Source organism: Thunnus maccoyii, chromosome 14 (genome assembly GCF_910596095.1).
Source record: "Thunnus maccoyii chromosome 14, fThuMac1.1, whole genome shotgun sequence".
Classification (NCBI taxonomy): Eukaryota; Metazoa; Chordata; class Actinopteri; order Scombriformes; family Scombridae; genus Thunnus; species Thunnus maccoyii.
In genome coordinates this window covers 29,090,823-29,118,814 of record NC_056546.1, presented here as the reverse complement: position 1 = coordinate 29,118,814, position 27,992 = coordinate 29,090,823, and the positions used below count along the sequence as shown (strand labels likewise).

The window sequence follows — 27,992 nt, the reverse complement described above, 5'->3', positions numbered from 1 at the left end:
ATGTTTGTGAAGGCTGTCTATGTCATGCTCTCACAGGACCTCAGGCAGTCAGAGAGGCGAGTAATACATTCAAGTCAATAAAGGATCTCCCCGGAGGCCTCATGGTAGTGTCGGTAATGCGTGTGTAGACGCTGTGGTGTTTACTGGCTCAGCAGCCTCTGCGCACATTCCTGGAGCATCAAGCCAAGCTGACGGACGCACAACCGCTCTCCACACGGGCTTTAGGAGCTGTACGGAGGCGAAGGAAGGAGAAAGAGGAGGAGGAAGAAGAAGATGATGTGTGCTGCCTTGAATAAAGGAATAAGCGTTAAGGACGAGTCGAGAAAATGCGCAGCGCGCTCTTGGAAGCTCTTGCCTCACCTTATGCTGTGTCTGTCTCTGGTTGCATACGCGGCGCTGGGTGCGATTATGTTCCAGTACATTGAAGGAGGGAGCGAGACTGATATCCAAAAGGAGTACCATGGCTTCTTGGTAGAGATTGTCCGCCTTGTCCAGAATGACACCAGTGAGTGATCACAAATATCCTCAACAACTTATTCAATATGATGGGCCATCTAATATCACGGTGGAACTAGACTTCAGTAACTCATGTAGGGCTATGTTGACTTTCATGGACTTTTTATGGTTGCTGTAGTGATTTTGGTATGTTTTCCTTCAATTCTAATGCTGAAATAATTTGGACTCTAATTAAGCCTAATGTATATAGTATGCGTATTTCTCTGTCAGGACCCGTTCACGTTCAAGAGTTAAGAAACTAACGTTTAAACTACGAGCCTTTATTGATCTGTTCTACACTGGGCTATTTTCTCTTTACTTTTAGATAACACATCCTGCACAGAGGAAAACATAGTGAAGAAAGTGGAGGATAAGATGGCAACGTTCAAGTCCATATGGTTCCAGAGACCTGACAGATGGAGCTTTTTTGGCTCCATGTTCTTCTGCTGCACTGTGTTCACAACGGTTGGTAAGTGACTGGGGATTATGATCCAGCAAGATGATATAGATCTGATAATCAATCAAAACGTGAACAATTAAAGGTCTTACAGTGGCTCTTGAGGAATGATTTTACTCAAAGATGGTTATAGTCGGTTAACTTTTCTTAAAATTCTTCTTTCTTTCAAAAAATTCAGAAACGTTCTTAAATTTTAGAAAATAAAAGGTCATGGTTAAAAATGAGCTTTTATTTGAATGGAAGACGTCAGATGTTGCAACTGACCTCAACCCTGGGGAGAGTTGCAACATGATCAGCGGGGTGGCTGCAACATGTTAAAAATACATTCAATTTCACTAATTAACTTTTGCTTTTTGTCTCAATGAGTATGGTATTCTGAAAATACGTATTGTTTTAACAATAATATTATAGTATTATTTATTCATACATTAATATTATAGTGTTATATATTTATTTAGTAATATTTTGGAACCCCCTCTTCCTCACTCATGGCATACTGAAAAACAAACAGAGTACAATTTCTGCTTTTATTCACTGTATGACAAACAATAATGGCTTACTGTTTGCTAATGGACTATTACAATAAGATTACGTTAATATGAAATAATGAAATGATTGTTATTACATTATTAACTCCGATGATTGTGTACATCACAATGACTTGTGTATGTATAACGTTATAATGTAATATTTTTTTTGCAAAAAAAAAAAATGTATACAAATTTGTATGTAAATATTATTGTGTGATCTGTTTTGATATAGCTCCTTAGCTTGGGCACAGTTGCAACAACTTGTTGCAACCATCCCCAACCCCATCAGCCATGACAAAATATCATGTACTAGCTGGACACTCTGACCTTGACACATGCTAACCATGTCACTTAGAAGAGTCAAAAGATGTGAAGTGAAAAAGATTACTTTCATGTCGCCAAAACATGTTTTTTTTTTTCAATAAATGCAGCAGACAGGGCTGGACTGGAAAAATCATTCAGGCCAGGAAATATAGCATGAAATATAGCCCCAGTTAGGTCATTTTTTAAGCGGGGGGTCTTGGGGTCCCCCACTAGAAAAATTTTAGTTACAAAGACTTGATTTCCTGCATTCTGGTGAATTTTAGTGCATGTGAATAACAAACTAATGAGCCAACAATTGCTTAGTACAATGTACTATTATGAATTTCAAATAAAACCAAAAGTACATAACATTAAGGAGGGAGACGACATTAGCATTGGTACAGTCATACCAATGCTACTCTCTCCACCTTCAAAAAGAAAAAAAGCAAGAGCAAGCCATATCTTTTAATGTATCATTATAGTACAGTCAACCACTCTCTCCACCTATTCAAAGAACAGAGCAAGAACTGATATACACCCATCAGAAGTTTGAGTACACCTGTTTAAAACTATATTTTCCATAAAATTACCATAAACTATATACATTTGTTTTTTCTAACATATCTTGTACCTGCAGGTTGCTCTGAAGTAGTGGGCCTCTGTACTACTGTGGCACTAATGCTACTCTCTCCATCTTCGAAAAGAAAAAAGCAACAGCACAGCACACCATACCTTTTAATGTACCAATATAATACAGTTAACTCTCCTCACTTATTCAAAGAACAGAGCAAGAGCACAATATGCTACTCAGTTTACTGATATACAGTATATAATGATAACAGTCACTAATCAAAAGTTTAAATATCCCTTTAACCTACACAAACATTAAATAACATAGATCTTTAAGTTTCAACAAATTACAGTAGTCTGAATAGTGTGACAGAAGACATTATGTTGTCTCGATAATTTTAAATTATGAGCTGAAAATATGAACTCGCTGACTGAAATTTTCAACAAAATGGATGAATTTTCAAATAATATTGACCATATTAATTAGACTAGATATGCCAATTATGCCGTCAATATTTTTGAGGAAATCAGAAAGGGAACTATCACTTTTATTATTGATTGTCCAGTTTCTTGGCAGCTTTAACATTGACAGGGGACGATGATGTTGCATTGGTAACATTAGCTACGCTAGCTAGGTAGCAAATGTTAGCTAACTAGCACATTTATTTACCTTTCTTTTTTGTCTCTCTTTCCCTCTCCACTCCACCCTTCCTCTTTTTTCCATTGTCCATCTTGTTGCTAAGTCATTTAGCTGCTCTAAATGCACTTGCTCCCAAACAAAACGTCCCAAACCTCTCTCTCTCTCTCTCTCTCTCTCTCTCTCTCTCTCTCTCTCTCTCTCTCTCTCTCTCTCTCTCTCTCTCTCTCTCTCTCTCTCTCTCTCTCTCTCTCTCTCTCTCTCTCTCTCTCTCTCTCTCTCTCTCTATGCGGCAGGCCCATCGGGCCATTTAACAGGCCAGGCCACCGGGAAAAGTCCTGGTGCTCCTGATTGCCAGTCCAGGCCTGGCAGCAGCAGATGTTGAATGTGTTTTCTGTCTTCCTGATGGGGAGAGGGTCATCACTCAAGCCTCAAGCATGTTTCTGATTGAAGGAATAAGACTTGTTGCAACTGTCCCTTGTTGCAACCATCCCCAGTCTCCCCTACTAATAATCACATTTAGGTATTATGTTATGTTTACTAGTTTTGTAAAAATGAGCTGTGTGTTTTTTCCATTAGGTTACACAGTGCAGACATTAGGTGCGGTTGGAAGTGATTCTTTCTGGCATTCTCTTAGAACGATGATTTGTTTTTGAAGGACTGTTTTTGACTTTATTTCATGAGGTTATGGTTAGGTGCAGCCAATGCCAGTACACCTTTTAGCACTCATCTAGTAGAAATCCTCTAACTTATGCTGAAACTAAACAGACAAGTTTCTTGTCAAGCCCTTAAAGGATAACTCAATTTATTAAAACTTGGGTCTTATTCTGTAGGTGGGGCCATTGGTTGTATTGGTTATGATAAAATGCACTCTCCAAGTATGCTGGGATCTGTGAACAAAGGCAAAATTGTTAAAAGGAAATCTGATGGGACAAGAAATGAGGTATGAATGTATGATGGTTTGAATCTTAGTCTTTGCCCTATTCCCACATCTCAGCAGTTAACATGCAGAGTATAATGTTATTATAACCAATAAAACTGATAAGTTGTAGTAATCCTTTATTAAGTTAACCTTCAACTTGGACCTTTTCCTCATCATCTCTGTATCTTCACTTTGTTGCAGTTAAGTTTTATTTGTATAACAAAGAAACCTCATTTTAACTCATCAGCAGATTATTTGTGACCATATTAGATTGTAGCTTGGTAGGCTACATAGTGATCAAATCTGTAGCAGTTTCAAGATTAACAGAACTAAGAGTCCGCAAGCGTGTTTGCTTCTCTCTTTGGCTGTACTTAGGCACAGTGAATGCTAATGTCAGCATGCTAATATGTTCACAGTGACAATGCTAACATGTTAATGTTTAGCAAGTATAATGTTTACCATGTTCACCATCTTAGTTTAGCATGTTAGCATGCTAACAATTGGTAATTAGCACTTAACACAAGGTAAAGCTGAGGCTGATGGGAATGTCAAAGTACTGGACAAATCAGCATTTTGACATGATGGTGCTAGAAGAAAAGTCAATTATTGCAATTAATTTGAGGGGAAAATGTATGTCTCCAACAAATTTCATGGCAATTGCTGAAAAAGATTCGAAATATTCACTCAAAATCACAAATGTCAATCTCATGGTGGTGCTGGTGAAGAGCCAGGGGATCAACAAAGTCAGTAGGATTTGTCCTCATGGACACCATAAATGTCTGTTTAAATTTCATGGCAATCCATCCAATATATGTTGAGATATTTCAGTCTGAACCAAAGATGTTGGGCAGAATGATGGACATTTCCATCCCTGAACCATGCTGCTAGAATGCTAAAAATTGTACCACTAAATAATACTTTTTGTTTGTTAGTGTGATGTTCTCAGAGCATGATAAGGCTGAATGCCTTCACTCAAATGTATCTAAGACTAGAGCAAGTGGAAGTGATGTTGAATACAGTGGAACTGTATAAAAAGAGAGATACTCTGAAAAGGATGGAGGATGTTTCAAGCATTCGGTTCTGCTTTAAAACATTATCAGGAGCAATTAGAGGTATTGGAAAACAACAGCTACTAAATAAGCTTAACATGTTTGCCAGCCAATTACTAAGTTGCATCCATTAGCCTGTTGACGTCTCAGCCTTATGCTGTTCTCACTTTCCCCTCACTTTCTTTCTCTCTCAACCCAACTGGTCAAGGCAGATGGCCGCCCACCTAGAGTCCGGTTCTGCTTGAGGTTTCTTCCCATTAAAGGGGAGTTTTTGCTCATGGTTCAAGTTCTTGCTCATGGGGGAATGATGGGTCTCTGTAACTTAAAGTGTATGGTCTAGACCTGCTCTATATGAAAAGTGCCCTAAGATAACATCTGTTATGATTTGGCAGTATATAAATAAAACTGAATTGAAATTGAAACATAAACAGGTCAGCACACAGTGTTCTCAACACTGGGTCAAATGAGTATGTGTAATGAGAAAGGGATCACTAGTATTGATGAAACCACAGAGAATTCAGGTTCAGGTTCAGGTTACTTTATTTGTACCTGTAGGTAGAAGTGTAAAGGTAAAGTGACTAATGACAAATCTAGTGACTTTTTGGGCAGACCGTAACTCCCTTCAAGGGAGTTGCCAATATCCCTCAGTGAATGTGCTCTCATGTGGCTGTCTCTCTGCGCTGACTGTGTTCAGTGGGTGGGACAGAGCAGCAGCACCCTCAGATTTGGTTTGCAGTAGACAAGGCACCCAACTTGACACACATTTTACAGACAACACAGACAATAGACAGACATGATAAAAGTGCTCAAGGCTGCAATAATCAGGACTTGAAAAGAGACAAATAACAATAAAAAAACACTAAGATAAATAATAAACAACTAGAATAAGTCAAGTAAAATGCAGGTAAAATTAAATAAATAAATAAACATTGCTTCCATAGCAATTTTGACCCAACTCAGCAGTTCTCCTGAGTATGAAGTGTTTCAGCATCTTTCAACTTAGTGTTTTGGTTTTCTGGCCTTCAACTTTACTGTTCTGGTCCAGTTGCATCAACCTTTGTGTCCAGTAGCAGCAGCCAGCTGTTTTCAGTAATAAAGCTCTGATAAACCCACTTTACACTACCTGCCAGCACCAAACAGCAGACATACAAAGACAGAGACTAGTTGGTGAACATGGTGGAGCATCTAGCAGCTAATAAGCCAGATATTTCCCTTGGTAGAGAATCAAAAGAGCTAAAGGAGAGTGAATATTGGAGTTACATTCATCAGGTGGGCAAAACATGACCACAGTGATTGCTAATGTTGCTTTGTGTCTAGTGGATGTGTAAATAGGCAACTGTTCGCTAACAAGTTCGCCAAATCAACTTTTTAAGGTGATAATATGTCCATGCTGGGTTAATTGCTTCTTCTGCTGTCCGTGTGACCAGAAAAAAACTCAGTAAATGCAGGTTTAAGAAGTAGAATGTCCTTGTATTTACTTTAATAAATTATGTTGGTATTTTTGTGTATAGTCCTGTTGTCTTTTTTAGCAAACCCTCTTTTGTTTATGTCTATTATACATCTCCAACTCATTTGTGTTACAGCTGAACCTGTTCTGCCTACAATGGGTACTTTGAATTTGGAGTCTGCATCGTTTACTGTTTCTAATGCCCCAGGCTTGTCCAGGTGCTTATTTTGACTCATCTTTTTCTTGTTTACTGTCATATGGTCTATTAGCTAACAGGCCATATGCAAATAAGAATCACCAGACTGGAAGGAGTTAGAATCTGCTCATGGTCATTCTTTGTAAACATGGTTGTTAAATAGCCTGCGTATGAATCATAACCTGTCAAACTTATGAGTAACATGGAGGGAGTTTAATGGCTTTGACTTTAGCTAAATCCTTAAAAAAAACACACACACATACACACACACACACACACACACACACACACACACACACACACACACACTAATCCCACTGTGATCATTTGCTGTGGAGCAAATGGAGTAGTTGATTTGTCAAAAACTATTTGTCAGCATGAGTTACACAGTATTGCAGTTCTTATACTTTCAATTTACTATTTCTATAGTATATTTCTATTTCTATATACTTTCTACAGTCAATGATATTTGTTAAACTTTTAAAATTTAGTGCAAATACAAGAAAAATGGCAATAATGTAATATCATTCATGTGAGCATGTGTAGCTCACATTCTGACGAAGCTGTGATCTTTATGTTCTTTCACTCAGCAGGACCAATCAGTTGTTGTCAACTTAGCTCTTTCTTGCTATTTGACGACTTTTAAGACCTCTGTAGTGATGATTTTCTCCAAAAAAGTGACTAATGACAAATCTAGTGACTTTTTGGGCAGACCGTAACTCCCTTCAAGGGAGTTGCCAATATCCCTCAGTGAATGTGCTCTCATATGGCTGTCTCTCTGCGCTGACTGTGTTCAGTGGGTGGGACAGAGCAGCAGCACCCTCAGTTGACCAATCATCAGCCAAACAGAAATGTGAATGAGCTTATGATCAAACAATGTTTTTATTCTAAACATTTTAACTTGACTATTTAAGTTTTATTTTCTGGTCAAATAGTTTAAAATAGTGAGTTGATTTCAGTGTCTGGATCATGACAGCTCTACAGTCTGCACAACAACCTATATAAAAGTTTTTGATATTAGAGGTAGATTTAGATGCATATTGATGTGATGATAGCTATGAGAAAATGAGTCATTTTCATTACTTTCATTTTTTGAAATGTGTATATACCATTCAAAAGTTTGGACACACCTTCCCATTCTCTTGAATGAGAAAATGTGTCCAAACTTTTGACTGGTACTGTATGTAGTTACCTTATGATGTCACTAATATGCAGATTAGCATGTGACATCATCCAGCAACACCTAGTGACTTTTTGAGCTGGCTTTAGCCAGAGCTGCCAACTCTCACACATTGACCGTCAGACTCACACAACCAACACTTTTCACATGCTCTCAAGCCACACGTCCATTTTCCCACGCAGTGAAAAACAAATTTATAACTGATAACGTTGTGACGCAAAAACAGCACGCAGACAGAGAAGACAGAGCAGCACAGCGCAACAGCATCAGAGGAAAACAAGAAATATACACAGATTTATTATATTGTAATTTATTCCCATGCATGCTGCTCAGCATAATCTCAGCCAGCGGCTCTTGGATCAGCAGCATAGCATCTCCTCTAGGGGTGGAGCCAAATACAGTATTCAGAAAAGCACAAAGCACATTTATTTCGTACAAATATTTTTTTAATTATTTGTTTATAAATAAAAGTGCACAGGTCAGGACTCAGTTCCATTGCTCTCTCTGTCTCTCTCCTCTCTTCTGTTCTGCTGTCTGTCTCTATGTCAAGGATGTATAAATAGCTGCAGGTCTAATGGAACTAAGTTTGGGCTGAGTGGTCAGTGCAGTTGTCTGTGGTCTGGGAGACTGGGGTTCAAGACCTGGTGTGGGACCCTCCTTTTCAAAGTAATTTATTGAAGAACACTTATTTTAACACTTTAATATATTAATATTATATATTAAGGTGTATAAATGATATAATATTATATATTATATAACAATTAATATTAATATAAATTAGAAATGTAATAAAAAACAAAAACAGGAGTGAAATACAAATATTGGGCTCTCTCCACATCCCTAGTCTCTTCACCCCCTGAGAAAAAATCTCAACCAAGCTGAAGTCAAAACTTGAAACTTCCACTGAAAATAGTCAGCAACATTTAGACCAAGGGAAGTGAGGTGGAGTAGACACACACCTGTCATGCTTCATAGCAATCACAAATGCTAACATGGCAATTAAGTCTGTAGCTTATTCCCATCTTCAGTTTACCCCCTTATATCCACTGACACTCTTCCTTATATTTTGAATGGTCAGCAGACATTTACAGTGTGTGGCAGGATCTGTGTTTACCTTGTCTAGCTTATTTATTTTCTCGACAACACATTTCGTGGCTGCATAACACAATTCCAAAGAGATCTCTAAATAAACAAGACTCTAGAGCCATGCTAGCAGTTCTGAGGCTGTACTTATACACAGCTCTGCTTTCAACTAAACACTAACATGCTCACAATGAAAACAGTAACATGCTATTTTTAACTTTTGCTAATTAGCAGTAAACAAAGTACTAGACAAATTTCCAATTTGATCAGATGATGGCTCTGTCAGAAATGTTAGGGGATCATCAAAGTTTTTACAATTTGTCTTTTGGTGAACATGAATGTCTGTACCACATTTTATGGCAATCCATCCAAAATTTCACTCCTTACCAAAAAATGCAAACATGCTACAAGAAAGGCTAACCAAAGTTGTGGAAGTCATCCTCTTGGCACCTTGAATATCTGTAATTCCATGGCAATCTATCAAGTGAATGTAGAAATATTTCACTGGATGACTTAACTTTAGCTTAATAGGAATCAATCTATAGTTGGAACAAAGTGGTGGACTACACCCTAGTCATCTCAACATTGTCATCTCAAGAGCCATGCTCCTATAGCGGCTAATAAAAACTCCCCAAAGCGCTGTTTTGATATTAGCTTTGAACAGTTGGTGATTTGTAAAACGCTATTTTATTTAAAACTCAAACCAGCAGCATGGAATACGTTAATCTTACAGACTAGGGTGTAGATAAAGACACATGCAAGCATTTTGTATATCAAACGAGGATTAGAAGTGTAGTCAGATAACCATTAAGGATTTATTGTTTATTCCTGGTGATACTGATTTGAATTTGTAAGACTAAACATAAATATCACTCATGTCTTTTTTCTCAGTAGATATTTTAAAGTAAATTTGCTAATCTCATTATGTGAAACACCCCGAGGTCCGATGACCAAACTGCACTAAAACATACAGCACTTGTTAGTTACAGCACTTTCCTGATTTTGTTAATAAATATATTCTTCATTTCCATGCCTGCCAAGTCTCTGCATTTGGGTCCATCTGATCCACAAAAACAGTAAAATTGCAGGTCATAAAACCCAAACATTAAGCTGAAAAACACTAAAACACTGCGCAGAGATGAAGGGAACTGCAGGGTTGTGATAAGTCTTGTCACTATTAGTGACACCTTCATATTTCACAGACATCATTAATGTAACAATATTGATTAATTCAACAGAAGAACCACTACTGATTTAGCAAGTCATAAGCTTTTTTAAATATTGCCAGATGATTCCTAATGATGCCCATACTGAAAGATTGCTCAACTGCCAAATGGTCAAATGGTTACAGGTTTGGTTAAGTAGGAAAATAAACAAAAGTTCTAACAGCTGTCAAGTTGATGTACAGTATTATTGAAAGCAAACCCAGATCTCCTGACATGTAAACAAATGGCTGACTCTTTGTCACACACAGTCTGAGCACAATAATTTTGCAGTCAGCACTGTCACTGAGCAGTCATTAGCATTAAAGTGCACCAAACCAGAAGTAGCACAGACCACAATAGAGGAAGACTTCTGATGGAAAACAATGACAAGTCAATAAACCCTCAATGTCACACACCCTTGCTTTGAAAGGTCTAACAAGTACTGTATGTTTTAGTGCAGAACTAACAAGGAGAAGAGGTGCAGTAGGGAGATGGGTGGAGAAACTCAGGGGAGGGGAGTGAGGTGATGAAACAGGAGAACAGACAGGGAGCCTATTGGCTGGGGGAAACACAGAGAGCAGGGCAGGCCCGACGAGGCTGATACAGGGCAGGTGTGGGGAAAACACAGAACAAAGGAAGAAGCTCTGATACTGTAAACCCACTGTTCACTACCAGCACCAAGCAGCAGACACACATAGAACATAGTGGGGCGATTAGTAGCTAAATATATATTTCTCTCAGTAGTTATAGACCAAAACAGAGCTAATAGTGGCAACAGGACAGAGCAACTGTTGCTCTGGGTCTGCTAATTATGTAAATAGGCAACTGTTTGCTAACAAGTTAGCCATAACAACTTTATAAGGCAGGGGTAAAACAATCTCCCTGAAACCATTTAGACCCTGGTTCCTGCAGTGGAAATGCATCTATGCATACACATTGGGATGTGTAGAAGCATAGAATGTTTTTTTTCTTTTTTTAGATATTTAAAATCACAACAAGCTTATTCAAATATACTGATTCAATTCAGAACTTAACAAAACAAAATTAGGTTTGTGTGCACTAGGTGCTTCACACAGTGCAGCAGACGTTCTCTCCATTTACATTTAATAGAACACAAGAAGCTATAGCATTGGTGATCTGATTATGTGATTTGTTTCATCCACAGTCTTATGGATCTCAATAGTAAACTGAAATTTTACTGTTCCGATGTGTTGTGGAGCTATCTCCTTAGGAAACAAATGGAAATCTGGCTGATACTTCGGAGTCCACAAAACATTAGGATTTATCATATACCGACCATAAATATTCACTGAAAATTGTGTGGAAATATGGTCGTTATATTTTGCAATACCTAGGGAAAATTTGCCCTGATGGTGGCACTAGATGAGGTCAGTCATTAGAAATCATCTATAACTATCCATACAAGATGACCATGTGGCCAGTAGTTGTTAGTAGTTAGTCATTGAGATACTTATTTCTAGATCAAGAATATATAGTTTACTTTGTACACTACAGACATATAATTATTGCATTACTTACTGAGTAGCAGACTAACAAGCTAAGATCCTAAAAAAAGATTTAGGCTGCCTTTTTGTTGTGTGGCTATGTGTGGCTCATTATCAGCAGGCAGCTGTTTGTGGATGGTTGGAATATGTGAGGACTGAGACATTTGGTTTCTGCTTTATAGCCCCTGTGGGACTCATGCCCTCTTCCAAGTATATCAGAAGAAATGTTTTGTTGGTACACTTTGGGAGTGCTCTCAAATGAATCAGAAACCAAATGCAGCTCAGCTTTACATGGTTTATGCATGTAGTCCAGTCAGCCATCTTGTGTAGACGGTGGGAAACAATCCACAAATCACCCAACAGGGAAGCATCTTAAATAGCCTCCATATCTGTCACTCTTGACCTGTTTGAATTCATGTGAATATTTCTAGATGTGCTGTCAGCTGAGCAGGGACCAGTAGTAATAAACAGCAGGTTGCTTCAACTCATAGTTGTAGATTTTAAACAAGACTTGTAAATCTGTAAGTTTTGAAGCTGTTGTCCTCTTACATTTCACATAACTCTGCTCTCCGTGTGGATCCAAACGGAGTACCGAGCCGCAGTTTGTTGTTCAGGTTAAAGTGGGAAGAAGCAGCGGGTCATCGAGTAGCTGAGTGAAGTGCAGCCTACGGAGGAAGTACAGGGACTGTCAGGGTGAAACAGTCCACGGAGGGAAAAACAGCCGGGTGGCGGAGGCGAAGGCAACAAATCGGCCTCTCATAGCAACAGAAATGTTCATTTTGGGCCGATGCCAATATTTCATTTTAAAGCCTTTATTAGGCGATACCAATGATGTGCCAATATTATCATGAATCCCTGGGGATAACCTTTTATATTTTAGTGACCTTTTATCTAGCGCCACCCTCAGGACAAACTTTACATGTATAGTCCCACTACTGTTATCGCTTTAGGAATAGTAAGTCATCTGTGTCTTCTGTTCCATATTCTAGCATTGTGGGCCTCAAGAGGCCCCAGAGGCTCTAGTTAAGATATTAGAACAACCCATTACACCAATATACCAACTCACCTTTTAGCTTGCTGATGTTTGCATTTAGCTCAAAGTGCCACTGTGCATAAGTGCAGCTTCACAGAGCCGCAAGTGCTGAAGATTCATGTTTAACTTCTTAATTATCAGTCCTTAGTGATCTGTGAATCAAATTATTTCTTTCTACTTCTACAAACTGGTGTTTGCTTTTTATTTTGACATGATTTGATGTGTAGGAATGTTGCGATGATACATTAGTACAGTAAGTCTGTTACTTTCTGATATATCATAAGTGGTTAAGGGAAGCCAGCTAATGGCTAATGGCTGAGCAGCAACAGGAAGCCCACAACTCGCTGAAGAGAGGGCACTCTCAGAGAAGAATGCTATTTACACCACCACAAAAAGCCTATTAGAGCTTGTTAGAGGTTGGAGTATATTGTCTTCTGTGCTGTCTTGTTAGTCATGAATTTAATTAATCTCTCCACAACCAGCATAATGTGAGTTTAAGGCAAAGTTTTATGGTATATGGCTCCACTGCTGTCTGCCAAATTTTCAAGCTGATAATTGATAATGGACTCCCACTAGAAAACATTTGTTGGAAATCAATGTTTTACATTCTTATATTATTTAAAAAAAAACAGTATTTCTTGATGATTATAAGGCATGTACAATAGGAACTGCATTGCATGCTTTGCATTCTGCATGCTTGTACTTTATTTTACTCATTTTATTAAATTTTTTTTTTAATCTAACTGTGCATAAGAATTATTTTAAGTATGTTTACACAGTATATGCACTGGTCAGTACCAGTTCAGCATGGAGGCACACGTATTCTCCACACTATGTGGCAAAGGATAATTCTGGTTATTAAAACTTGAGTTCATAATTTCTATTGGTTATGATTACACGGTACTCACCAAAATAATTGCTGAGTTCCGGGAACATGGTGACAAGTGAGTGCACCTGAAATGTCTGTAATAATCCCTACTTGCATAGGAAAACTGTGTGCACCACTACGGCCAGTACATGGGTCACATTTGAAGTAGGAAGTAGGTCTGTGAACTGTGGTGGAGTCAGTTTTTATAATAATTTTATGGTTCACCTTCATTTAGTCCTCCAAGTAGGCTTGACTAACGTGGGGGTTTGTTTACAACCAATCTTATGTTTTTTGTGTTTCTTGACCCCCTGGATGGCTTTTTAGCAAGCGTCAGGAGATCTGAGCCATTAACTTGGTGAATAAAATGTTATTATTACGGAAATTATCCTTAAATGTAGATTTTTGTTTTGATAGTGTCTTTCCTCGTCTAGGGGTATCCAAGACACAATATGAATAAGCCCCATCTTCCCCAAGTCCCAAGCAGCTCAGAGACAAATAGCTCAATATAGAGAAAATGGGTTTATTTACAAAATTAAATAATTTTGATATCAAGCTCAAATAGAGCTTGATTTAACTTCAGGAAAGACATCTGCAGTTAGGTGTTGTTGTACACACTGTATGTTATCATGGTTACTAAATACAGATCACTTATAAGATCACTTCCATGAAAGTTTAAAGCCAGAAGAGGGATTTAACAGTGGTTTAGCTTTTGAGTTCATGCTAAAATCACATATTTACTATCATAACATCATGTGGTTGGTCTGTTTTACTTTCGCAATACAAAGTGTACTAGAGTTTGTTTGGAAGTGGCTAATTGGTCCGCAGCGTTAACATCCATATAAACAGAACGAGCTTCACCAGTGTTAGTTTAAACTTAACCAAACAAGTTGAGTGTGAAAGTCTTTCAAGGATGTTCGCAAGGACTATGTGTTAAACTAAAGAAATAACATTACTTGTGCTAATAGAATAACAATCCACTACTATAAATTTAGATTATACTGGATATTTGGACTTTAACATATACAGTTGTCTAAACCCCTCAAATCTTGATCAGCTGAACACATAATGAATGAAGGACTGCCTTAGAGAATTGGTGGTCAATATTTTCAGAATTTGACACTGTATGGAATTACAAATTGTTTAGTTTTGGTAGAAGCATGCCTAAAGCCGTGGTTAAAATGCAACTCAGTATTATAGGTAGTATAGTATATATAGGGCTGTTACATAAACTTTGATGCCAATGCTGTGGTAAGAAGTATAGTTTGAATGTTTCACAGAATTTTACACTTGCTCCTTCTTCACAGCACTAAAGTGTCCATTTTTTCCATTGTTGTTGTAGGGTATGGGGAGATCTATCCGGTTACCCTGCCTGGTAAGGTGGTGTGTATCTTGTATGCCATGGTGGGCATCCCTCTCATGCTTCTGGTCATCCTCGATGTCGGAGATTTCCTTGCTATGCTGATGTCCAGAGCCTACATCCGCATTCACGCCCTCTGCCAAAGCCTTTCCTCCCACACCTGGTCACCACGGAAGGCTCAGAAGAGAGCAGGGGACTCGAGCCACCAGTCCCTGGAAGACGGTACTTTTGTTTTCAGCCAAGATGTTGTGGTCCGTGAACCCCTCGACATCCGGCAGGTGCTGCACAGTCAGGCGGCTGTGAGGCACAATTCCATCCAGCTCCAAAACAACAAAGAGATCTTTGAGAAGATTCTCGCCAGGGAGAATTTACTTAGAAAGGGCCCACTGCTCAGGAGCCTCTCCTGTCCAGAGCTAGACCGCTTGCCCCCATCGCCCAAAGGATATGCCATATGGGACTTCACAGGGTTAGGAGATGGTATGGAAATGCTGGATGTACCATTTGTGCTGATTCTGCTGGTCGTATTTGCTTACATATTGTTTGGAGGTTTGATTCTTCCGTTGTGGGAAACAGAATTCAAGAACTTTGACCCCTACTACTTCTGCTTCATCACACTCACTACCATCGGTTTTGGCGACATTGTACCGGAGCACCCCAAGTATTTCATGCTTACCTCTCTCTTTATCATTGTTGGCATGGCCATCATGTCCATGGCTTTCAAGCTGGGCCAAACACGAATTGTAAGCTGCTACCGCCAGTGCATCAAGTTCATCAGCAGGGGAAATTTCGACGCTTTCAAAAATGAAGACAAGAACTAAGTCATCAATGGTGTCTCTGCCTCATGTCCAAGAGTTGTTGAAACTCACAGTCCTGGCTTTGAAACAAGCCCAAAATGGGAGGCTGGGGTCCAGTGCATTCTTTGTGCTGGCTATTCGGTTATAAGCATGAGCAAAATAAAAAAAAGTGTGCATGTGCCAAACGCTTTTGCCCAGTGAAGTGGAATGTTATTCTTCAAATTCTGGTTATCTAGATACAGTATCTCCCCAGGGAATGACTCATGCCCCAATTCCACCTGGTATTATCTGTATGTGGATATGTTATCTGGATAATTACATCTATTCTGTGAGCCTTTGTGATCAGATCTCAATATGCAAATTAGCAAGGCAGAGCTGGTGCACTTGTCAACAAATATGGTGCATCCCAGGTCAAGAAAACTGCAGCCACGAACAGAAGAGGCAGGAAGAGGCGGAGCTAGGTGACCTTTCATCTTAATGGGATGTTTTTTTTATCTTGTGAATGTGGTTACACTGTACAGATTGCATTTACATCTGTCTGAGATCCAATCACAATGTGAGCGTGACCACCTCCAAATGTGATCTGGCTGATACAATCACATTCTGATCACAATGTGTTTTGAGTGCATTAACATGCGTTTTTCCAGATACAGATCACATGTTCATACAAGGTGTAAATGGGGTATTAGCTGTGCTGTACTGTACTGCCAAAAAGCACCACTGAGGGAGGGCACAATAGTGTTGCATTTGATTATAAGTCAGAACTCTGGATTTATTCTTTGCGGGGTAAATCTAACATATGTTTTGTTTAATTTTTTTAAACTTCACTTTATAACAATGTCAGATGAACATGGCTGCCCACACACAAATATTACCATTTCAAGACTGTGATATGAACCCTAAGGTTAGGGGAAGGGCTAGGTTTAGGGTTTTGACTGTACATTGTCAAAACATGCATACAAGCATACTGATGAACTACCATTAGTTCATTAAACCTGTCCAGTCAAAGGTTTCTGTGAGCAGCCAACACTTTACTGCAGGCAATCATCTTTTCCACCTCAGTAGCTCAAAGGTACAGAAGTCGGCAATGATGCATTTTCTACTTAAAAAATATAAATCAACAAAAATGGTGAAGTAAAAATTATAATCCACTATAATGGGCCTGCAGAAAAACTAGTACAGCATTGCTAATTTATCAACTCAGTAGCCAAAATAACAGGAGCACCTTATACTGGTGATGGTACATCTAATACTGCAGCTTCAATGGTGTGCTCAGCAGGAAGGGCCATTTCTGCTGTGGCTCTGTACTGAAGCTGGTATTGTTTAGTGAATGTGACATCATTGGTTATGTTCAAAGCTTAGTTTAGGATGTACACTGGCATTGGTTCCGGGTGTGCATTCACACTTTGAATATATAAGAGGGAAATCCTAAAAGCCAGTGAGATTGTGGCAAATGAGATTGTATCATATTTTATGAGTATTGTGTTGAGCCAGGGACCAACAGCTAGGCACATATTTTCTGATATTTTGTTTTGATTTCTCCCATTAAAATATATACATGGTACTTTTTATCCTGACATTATATCCGTGTCACTAGCATACCCACTGCCTCATCAACAGTTTAAGCAGTATATTTACAAGCATATTCTGTGCCCTCTGCTCAGTTAAAAAAGCATGTCAACTGTCAAAAGCCTGTTCACTGCCTAGTAAAAATATAACATTTATGACACACAGACATTGTCCCACCCTATAATTATGTTTTACTATGGTAAACCATTCGCACAATAGACTGGAATGACACGTGACAATTACTCATCATTTTAAAGAAACTTTAATAGTTGGATGCAGTGTAATAATGCAGATAATTTATTATTCTGCATCAAAGCTGATCATTACCGGGATTGAATTACATCTGCCTCCCAACACAACAACAAAACCACAGAACTGAAAGAAAGCTGTAGATATTTTTTTATGTCAGGAATGAGCTCATACCGTTGTTTCCTTCTGTGACACATGTAAACAAATATACAACATTAAATTTCTATTATAAATTAGATGAATTCTACAGTGTTGTTTCACTGTATTTTGCATTGTATAATTATCTGGCCACTTGAACCACCAGAGTAAAACCACAGCATAGGAGTTTAACAGCAAACTGACACAAAATGGTAAGATAATGTCCATGAAAATTTAATTTACCGTATAATCCTTAGCATGTAGTGAAATCCTTTGTAGGGGCACCCTGAGACTCTCACTGACCCCATTGCATCCTCTGCCTCCATTCTCAGCTTTCAATCTGTTTAAATCAGGACTTCCAGTAGGCTAAGCTTTTGTATTAGTGCTCATCTGTGATGCAATGAACTAATCCATATTATGTTTTTCATCACCATACCATGTGCTGTAATTTTCATGTGAGTGTGAAGGCTTATACTAATAAATTTTCATCACTGGTTTGCTGTATGCTGTCTTTTGTAATATGTAGATGCATGTTGCCTGTAAGTGTGATGTTTTTCTTCTTCTTGTGCAGCTCTACCCATGATTCCACCTCCTGCATGTCACATTACTACAGACCACAAGAGGCTCATTTCTCATATTTTGTTTGTCTATTGGTGTTCAACAAATATGAACTTTCCAAAGCCAGCTTTAATGCAAAGCCCTTGCTTTTAGTTTAAAACCTATATATTCCTTTGAATGGATACAGTAATATACAGTATTGACCATGTTTGTTTTATTTGTAAGCACAAGTACTAGTGGATTTTGATCAGATTTGGATGAGGATTTTCACGAGTGTATTTCTTCAAGGCAACAATAGAAGTTTCATTTTATGACCTGTTGCGCGTCATGGCCTGCATCTCTCAATGTTCCTTGTGTTTTATTCCATTTTATGTGTTTTGATTGTATCTTAATACACTGCCATATATCCATGAACTGTCTCTTGAAAGCTACCTCTAACTTGAGACCTTTGGTATGGTGACATGGTCCAATGGCATCAGGACTTGTCAATGTCTATACACTGTTATGCTCACATTTTCTTTGTTGATGCTTGAAGAAGGTTGCTTGAAGCAAAGACTTCTAGCAACATGTCATATTTTGGGAAAGTATCTCCTACTGAATATACAATATTAAAGTTACTACTAACTACAGCTACTGGTTAAATGTGGGGTTGTAAACATATATAACATGGTGTAAGTACATACATGAGTGTAGTTGTACTAGTATCTATAATCTATCTATCTATGTACTTAGTTGATTTTCACCTCTGCAGTTATGTAATAATTTGGTTTATTGTGCTATTACTCAATTTATTTAGAGGCACAATTGTTATGTTTTCTAGCTGTTATGAACTCATCAGTTACTACATATATTAATGTGAAAATATGTAAGACTGTCGAGTAATTCTGGAGCAGGTCAGTGGAAACCCTGTTGCAGCAGCCTCACAAGAACACAAGATGGTGCTACTGTAAAACCATGAGGAGGTGAGAGAGTGAAGACTCACTTAATACTGGTAGGCTTTCACTGTTTTATTTCTCTCAGTTTTGAGAGACGTTTGGTATTTGAGATGTAAATGTTCATTTAAAAAAACACATAAATGCTTTTCTCTGGGTAAAGTCAATCTCCTGTGGAGGAAGCAGAAGGTAGAACCAATCGGCAGGGCTAGGAGAGTGGTGAGAGTAGCAGCCAAGAGGAGTGATGTGTAGAAAGTGAAATGGCTGAAAAGTTAGAGAAAGAGATACAATCTATGAATATGGCGTGGAGAGGTTAGGTCTAATCAACAGCTCAGTGCAGAAAGCCAGAATACCAGGTTTTTCGGGATGCTTGGAACACACAAGCATGATGTGGCATCAAATCTAGTCAGCAAAGAGGGAAAGAAGATACTTGACTTACATGTGGTATTCTGGGATTGTTCTACTTAGTCTACTGTGGAAAGTGTTATATTATGCTGACTGAATTACAGCTATGATGAAACATAGTGCTGATGCCTCTCCATTATCTAGTAAAATGAGACACTGAACCTTCAACTCAATTTTAATGCCTGCAAAGGTAGGCACTGAAAGTCATGAACAAGAGAACGAGAAGATCAGTGAACACAAGGAAAGCTGTGTCACTCTCGTTGCCATTGCCTTAAAGATAAACTCCACACTATTTTTTATTATTTCTTTTTTGCGCTATAAACACTTAGATTCTTATTGGCATTTGATGCTAATGTTGATATGGGTGATTTTTTCAACAATGTACAAATTGTGTGTACATTGTACTGCTCAAAATTAACTTGTGTTTGGTTGGAATTTGAAAGTTCTGTTACACCAAATTCTCTTGCACCTCCCTAACCATGACATAACAGGCAAGGCTCAGAGGTCTATTTCTTTCTTTGTTGACTCCTCTCAACTACGGTAGCAGTTGCTGCGCCAAATTTATTAGCAGAACACTGGCTGACCAGTTTGTGCCTCTAAGCTGCTAGTAACATCAGTAGAAACTGAAAAGCTGAAGTTAGGGACCATCTAAAAAATAGACAGCATACACAACCTCCATTTGAGGAGAGTTGTGCAATATGGCCTAATGCAATTCTTTTCCCACTATTGATTTCCACTCAAACCATTAACAATTAAGCAGCTTTTAGACTCAGTTTAGACTTCTTTTTTGAAGGTTGGGTGTATAAAAGGTGGTAGAAAACAATTAAGGAGACTACAAAATTTCTAACAAAGTCCTGTGTAAACCCCATCCACCTCTGAATACAGATGTTTGTGACATAAATGATTTCTGTAAATTTAAAATCTTTTTTAATCCTGTGTACCACCTCTATGAAATGTGTCACAATGGGAAAACAGCAGTCTGAGGCAGGTTTACCACAAAGTCACACCAAACATGTCTCATTTGTAGCAACGCTGAAAGCACAACACCAGGGATCCAGGGATGGCATTATCAGTTGGACTGAAATATTGGATGGTTGTTATCAAACTTGGTACAGATATTCAAGCACCCCAGAGGATGAACTGTAGTAACTTTGGTGATCCTCTAATTTTGCTCTAGTGTCACCATCAGGTCAAAAGTCTAATTTGTCCAGCATTTGTTTATGACCAAATACTTGCAAAACTAATTGTGACACCTGTCTAGGATCTGATATGAATACAGGTGAACTTCAATAATGACACCCCAACAGACACCAAAACTACTACCAGTGCCATAGCAAACTCTAAATGATAATCACCTCAAATCAACAGGTGAACTCTCACTGCACCAGGTGCTCCCATGACTGGAGGCCAACACCAGCCGCAGCATTAAAAAAGGTAAAACTGTAAAGTAGCACGATACTCAGTCTACTAAAACACAAGAAGTAAAACAATGTAAAATGAACAGTGCAAAGTAAATGGCAACCAGCATTTCGCCTGTATATTGAGCAAAGCACATAATCTCAGTCTAACCATAAGTGAACACATCTTAATAGTAAAGAGACATTCTCATACCTTGCCACTGCCACTAGTCCTGCACTGTTACAACCCTTTAAAAAGAAAAAAAAAATTGTTCCAGGCCCACATTTTAAGTTCAATCATTCAATATCAACATGAAAATCCAATACCTCAGGGTGCAATTGCACCCCTACATTACCCTAACAATTAAATAATCCTAGTTAAAACACAAATACTTTGTTTGGCTTACCAAGGTAGCATGTGCAGAGGAGTGATCACAGGAGCAGGAATGAAGCTGACACACCTGTGCTTCATGAGCCTCTTAATGGTTAAGGTGCTCTCAACCTGATTAGCCAAATTGTGCCTGGGTCTTAATATCCCTCAACCACATAATGACATTCCAAGCAACTTCACCTGTACTTTGTGTTTAGTGCGAGTCAACAATTATTAGCATGCTAACACGTCAAACTAAGAGAGTGAACAAAGTAAAACATGTTGCCATGCTGATGCTAGCATTTAGCTCAAAGCATTGCTATGCCCAAGAACAGCCTGTGGTGGCACTGAAGAAAAGTCATAATTCCTTTACTTTAAGAAAGCAGCAACACTATAATCTAAGTTTAAAATCCTGCATCAAAACAAGTAGTGGAGGAAAGTAAAATTCAGTTCAATGTAATTTTAATTACTTTATTGTCATGATCCTTGTGTACAATGAAACATAGTCTTGTCATTCCAAGCTTTTGCAACTTTCTGACAATTATAAAGTTGTATACTGCAAATAGCAGTAAGGGTTTTGTGCTACATTATTTTAGTGGCAGGTTAATTAAAGGCCTTTTCCAAAGCAGACATTTTGACTTGTCATTGTAGGATAAGCACAGGTGTTAGGCCCACTAATAACATCAACAATGGCTCTGTTCTATTCAAGTGTCCCAGTAAGCCATGGTAGAGTGAAAGGACCCTTAAACTGAAGCAGCTAAATGGAATTCAGCCATCATTAATTTAATTATTTACACCTTTGCTTTTCTTACTGTGACATTTCTTCTACGAAAAGGGCCTATTTTTTACACTGTAAACATACGTTCCATACACACCTAGTAATAGTGGGCAGTTAGTGGTTAGCAGAGAAAAAGCTGTTTCTGAGCCTGCAAGCACCTCCCAGACTGCAGTTTGGTGAACAACTGGTGGTAGAGTCTCTGGTAATTGTTATGCCCTCTTCTCAGACAACTTTTGAGGTAGACTGCATGAAAGGACAGCACCTGGCAACCAATTTTTAGTTGTGCAGTTGTAATATTCCTCTGCAAGGCTTTTCAGTCAGCAGTAGAACAGTTGGCGTACCATACCACAATAAAATGTGTTGGGATCCTCTCTGTCATGATGCTGTAGAGTTTAGGGGGGAGGTGGGCCCTTTTCAGCATGCTCAAATGTGGAGAAGTTGCTGCTCTTCTTCACCAAAAAGGTGGTGTTAGGCCAGGTGGGGTCCTCCAAAATGTGAATTTAAACTTAGACTATTTCTACCCTGATGTTATTCATGCAGATGTGTGTCTGCAGCTTTCAGAATTCCTGAAGAAGTGTTTAATACTTTCAGGTAGATTTAGACCTCTAGCAACATTGTTTCATCATTTTTGTTAGAATTCTTTTTTTGTTGTTGTTGTTGTTGTTGTTTTTGTTTTTTTCTAGCTGTTATGAACTTATCAGTTGCTACATAAGATAATTTGAGAATAAGTAAGACTACTGAGTAACTCTGGAGCAGAGTAGTGGAAACCCTGTTGCAGCAGCGTTACAAAAACACAAGATGGTGCTGCTGTAAAAACCATGAGGAGGTGAGAGAGTGAAGATTCAGAGTTACCGCCAGGCTATACGTCTACATGTAGCAGCTCCATCATTGGTAGGCTTTAATTGTTTGCTCAGGAGGAAAATGCATTCAAAAAGTCACACTTTGTTTCTCTTAACCCTAAATATACATCTTTTTTACTGGCCAAAAAAGGATCTACATCAATTCAAGCACAGATAAAACATTTATCCATGTGATTTTGTCATTTCAAGGCATTACACATCAATATGCCCCTTTCAAAGACATATTTTCACCCCCAAATCAAGCAATTTAATGTTTCCTTTGCACCTATTCATGAGCCAAATGTAAGCAGAAACAGTCAGATAAAAATACACTATATTGCCAAAAGTATTCACTCGCCCATCCAAATAATTGAAATCAGGTGTTCCAATCACTTCCATGGTCACAGGTGTATAAAATCAAGCACCAAGGCATGCAGACTGTTTCTACAAACATTTGTGAAAGAATGGGTCGCTCTCAGGGGCTCAGTGAATTCCAGCAGGGTACTGTGATAGGATGCCACCTGTGGAACAAGTCCAGTCGGGAAATTTCCTCGCTCCTAAATATTCCACAGTCAATTGTCAGTGGTAGTATAACAAAGTTATGAATGACAGCAACTAAGCCACGAAGTGGTAGGCCACGTAAAATGACAGAGCAGGGTCAGTGGATGCTGAGGCGCATAGTGCGCAGAGGTCGCCAACTTTCTGCAGAGTCAATCGCTACAGACCTCTAAACTTCATCTGGCCTTCAGATTAGCTCAAGAACAGTGCGTAGAGAGCTTCATGGAATGGGTTTCCATGGCCGAGCAGCTGCATCCAAGCCATACATCACCAAATGCAATGCAAAGTGTCGGATGCAGTGGTGTAAAGCACGCCGCCACTGGACTCTAGAGCAGTGGAAACGCATTCTCTGGAGTGACAAATCACGCTTCAGCATCTGGCGATCTGATGGATGAGTTTGGGTTTGGCGGTTACCAGGAGAACGATATTTGTCTGACTGCATTGTGCCAAGTGTAAAGTTTGGTGGAGGGGGGATAATGGTGTGGGGTTGTTTTCAGGAGCTGGGCTTGGCCCCTTAGTTCCAGTGAAAGGAACTCCGAATGCTTCAGAATACCAAGAGATTTTGGACAATTCCATGCTCCCAACTTTGTGGGAACGGTTTGGGGATGGCCCCTTCCTGTTCCAACATGACTGTGCACCAGTGCACAAAGCAAGGTCCATAAAGACATGGATGAGAGAGTTTGGTGAGGAATAACTTGATTGACCTGCACAGAGTCCTGACCTCAACCCGATAGAACACCTTTGGAATGAATTAGAGTGAAGACTGAGAGCCAGGCCTTCTCGTCCAACATCAGTGTGTGACCTCACAAATGCACTTCTGGAAGAATGGTCAAAATTCCCATAAACACACTCTTAAACCTTGTGGAAAGCCTTCCCAGAGGAGTTGAAGCTGTTGAAGCTGTTAAAGCTGCAAAGGGTGGACTGACGTCATATTAAACCCTATGGATTAAGAATGGGATGTCACTTAAGTTCATATGTGAGTCAAGGCAGGTGAGCCAGTACTTTTGGCAATATAGTGTATTTCTGATCTCGACATACAAATATTCCTTAAATACATTTTAAAAATACCTCTTGCACACACCCCTTGGTAACTGTTAAATGATTTGCCTTAATTATGTTGGAATTAGATACCTTAAACCTGCACAAATCAATATTAGTGCACTGGGCCAAATACCTATATGTACAATGTATAGTAGCGACAAACCCACAGAGAATTATCACCCAACTCTGCAATTGTCACGATTGTTGCTGTTGCCACTTCCCCAGTCACTTCCTCCCCCTCTCTCTCGCCATGTGTGTGTGATTGTGTGAGCTGAGACAGGTCCACCTAGTATCACACCAAAGCATGTAATACACACGCCAGTCCACCGTGTCAGCATCAAATTTTGCCTCGCCTAGGCAAAATTTGTATCTTGTATCACACAAGTATCTTTCCTGCCTGCACCATGTTTGGAGCAAAAATAATTATGTTTTCGGGTGTGACAACGCTGTGGTTAAGGTCTGGTTAGGTTAGGTTTAAAAAAACACTTGGTTAGGGTCAGGGAAAGATCATGGTTTGGGTAAAAATGATCACCCCACATGGTGTGGGTCACAGTTACACTACTTCCTTAAAGTTAGGCAACCTTCGTCGTCATGGCAACAGTAAACCCCACAATAATCATAGTTATGGTTTTTAAAAAACTGTCCCAACTCGCGGTCAGAAACGTGACACTCACGGTTGGAAGTGGGAAGCGAACAGCAGTCTCCTGCAGCTAAGTCCACTTTTTACCGTCTATCTAGCCATCCAACCAACCAGCCTCCTCACCTCTCTTGTTATCTGAATTGCATCACTTCTCTGGGTCATAATCACTATGGCTATGCTTTTCACACCTAAGAGAGGCAAAACGTGACACTGACACAGTATCCTCTAGTGGATCAGCATGTGTATTACATGCTTTGGCGTGATCTTGGGTGTGCTGCAGCTGCAACCCGTTCCATAATCAAGACCTCTACTTATACTCAGCCCTGCCAGATCTATACTGCCAGATTTTAGCCTCTGCGTCTATGCTTCAAGCCATTTTTCCCGCATTCTTGTTGTTGCCTGTTTTCCTTAGCCTGACCCTGTCTCTTGTTCCCTACAGTCCCGTCTGTTCTGCCTGTCTGCCTTGTCTCATCAGCCCTGCTTCCCTGCCCTGTACCCCTGCTCTACCCAGTTTCCATGGATCCCACTCTGGACCTGCTTACCTCCATCCCAAGCTGCCTTTGCCCATACCTCAGCATCAGCTCCTGGTTCCCAGCTACCAGCTTCAGCCTCCGCTCAGCCTGCTGAATACTTGGGAGGCTTTTGGTGTGCTGAGAGACATTCTCCTGAATGAAGAGCCAGACTTTTTTAGGCTCCTCACTTTCATTTCACTTCAAATTCACCTCACCTGAATTTGCCCGAGAAGTGGCTTCTTTTAGGTGGAAAGTCAATTTAAAGCCTGTTCCTGATCCTGTTCCTCCTGAGCCTGTCATTCCAGACTCCCATGTTTCCCTGGAGTCACCCAACTCCTCCCTGGAGCAGCCTAGCAGCTCACCAGCCATCTCCAAGCCTGTGTGCCAAGCCGTTGGCCTCTCCTGCCAATGCTCAGCCTGTTCCAGTTTCCGAACCATTGGCTGTCCCTGCCGAAGATCAGCCTGTTCCCAAGCTGTCAGCTGCCTTTGCCAACGCCCAGCCAGATCCCCAGCCACCAGCCACCCTATCCCACACTCAGCCAGTTCCCAGGCAGTCAGCCTTCTCTGCCAATGTCCTGCCAGACTTCCAGTAGTGCGCTTTCTCCACAGACGCCCTGCCAGACCTCCAACAGTCAGTCTTCTCTGCCAACCCCCAGCCTCTTGGTTGCCCTTCTAAGTGGCTTCGTCAACCTCCAGAGCAGTCCTGCTTATATCTTCAACCCCCAGAGCGGTCCACCCTATGTGGTTGATCTCCAGAGTGGTCCTGCCAATCTGTCCTGCCTTTTGGTCACCTTCTGGAGTGACTCCACCCATCTGCCCTGTCTTTTTGTCATGATTTGCTGCCCCCAGGCCGTCTGCCTGAGGGTCCTTGCTCTGCCCCTGTTCTGTCCTCGAGCCACCTACCTGAGCTCCTCTGCCCTGCTCATCCTCCGTCCATCACCTTGGTTCTGCTTCCTGGATAATTTACCCAAACTTCAATGTCCATGAGAGACAAACCGCTCTAACTTGAATATGATGCCATTTCATAAGACAAAGTAGCTAGGGATGTTATAACTGATGCAGACTGCTCGACACAGTATAGACCCTTGAAAAGAGAAGTACAGGTGTTCAGTACATCTTAAAGCTGATCTGACTATCCTTAAATGATCATTGTCACTGACTGAATCATTAGTTTTGATCACAATTGTCAGCTTAGTTGTGATTACTAGGATTACTTTCCTTGTTAAAAGCTTATGAAAATCACAAAAAACAACAATATTTAAAAGCAGAGCTGTAGACTATTTAAAAGTCATCTGTTAAGTCATAATGACACTTTTTGATCAAATAGACTAATTACTTTTGACCCACCATAGTTGCCACGGTTGTGCATATACAGTGAGTGGTTATTAACAACATTCTTGGTGTGTTTCCTTTTCAGCTCTAAGTGCTAATGTGAACTTATTTTTGCTCCTAGATGTCTGCAATGACTTTGGATAGCACAGTGTTATCCGATAGAACAGATGACCGGAGCTACAAAAATAAAACCCAAATAGTAATAAACCATAATTTTCCTTTTACAATTGTCAAATTGGTAGAAGCACAACTCCCAATGAATGTTCATGTTGCTTCGTGTCTGCCAGAAAAAAAACTAACGCAGCTTCAACCCAAAGTTTTTTTAACTCCTTAATCAAACATTTAGGGCTCCACTTTTGGTTTTCTACAGATGAAACTCAGTTGTTTTATACCATAATGTCACTAATTTCATTCACATTTCACATCAAATATTGAAGTAAATTGTAAATAAAACACAAATTTCAGTTGTGTTCAGTAAAACAACACATAAATGTATTTTTTAATCTATATTCATTGATCGGGCCTTTAATTTTTCTAAAAATCTTTAATGACAATCTACAAAAAAATGCTTTCTTGTAGATTTTCAGAGTTTTTAGCTAATCTCTTATATTTTTAAAGAATTGTTGTAAGTGTTGCACTGTTTTAGATTTTTTGTGATTCTTTAAACTTAATCCCAATTATCTGTATAGTAGTTATGTCAACACACAAAGAAGCAAGAAGAATTGCCTTTTAGCACTCTTGTTAATGCTAATGAACCAGTGTGAAACCCCAGATCCTCAGGCAGGTGGTAATAACAAATTTATACCTCAGAGTACAGATTGTGTAAATGAGAGTTCAATGAAACGAGATTAGTTGGATCTCCATCAGAGGTTGTATCTGTTCAGTACTGATCTTTGCATCACCATTAAATCCCAATTTTTGTTTGTGTGTGTGTTGTCTATTCCTATTATTTAGGCTGTATTCTTCTTATTGTGCTGTAATCCAGTAGTTGTAGTTTGAAGACAGGTCTGACGGGGACCTGTACATAAAGGTTGAATGACGTC

The 27,992-nt window shown here is 39.5% G+C and overlaps 1 protein-coding gene and 1 long non-coding RNA gene across 3 annotated transcripts; one reads left to right on the top strand and one right to left on the bottom strand.

Annotated features, from left to right (window-relative positions):
* Positions 1 to 255: 255 nt before the first annotated feature.
* On the top strand, positions 256 to 18,050 carry kcnk18 (potassium channel, subfamily K, member 18). Its single transcript, XM_042433817.1, has 3 exons — positions 256 to 505; positions 821 to 964; positions 14,820 to 18,050. Exons 1-3 carry the CDS (start codon positions 274 to 276, stop codon positions 15,653 to 15,655), a joined length of 1,212 nt encoding a protein of 403 aa, XP_042289751.1. The 5' UTR covers positions 256 to 273; the 3' UTR covers positions 15,656 to 18,050.
* Positions 18,051 to 19,142: 1,092 nt separating this feature from the next.
* Positions 19,143 to 21,376, bottom strand: LOC121912184. 2 transcript variants are annotated; one of them, XR_006100022.1, is made up of 4 exons: positions 21,287 to 21,376; positions 21,094 to 21,128; positions 20,838 to 20,949; positions 19,143 to 19,341 (listed from the first exon to the last, which is right to left on the bottom strand). It is a non-coding gene; the product is annotated as an uncharacterized LOC121912184 (long non-coding RNA). The 2 variants fall into 2 exon arrangements; XR_006100021.1 differs by having other exon boundaries at positions 20,838 to 20,922.
* Positions 21,377 to 27,992: the final 6,616 nt, after the last annotated feature.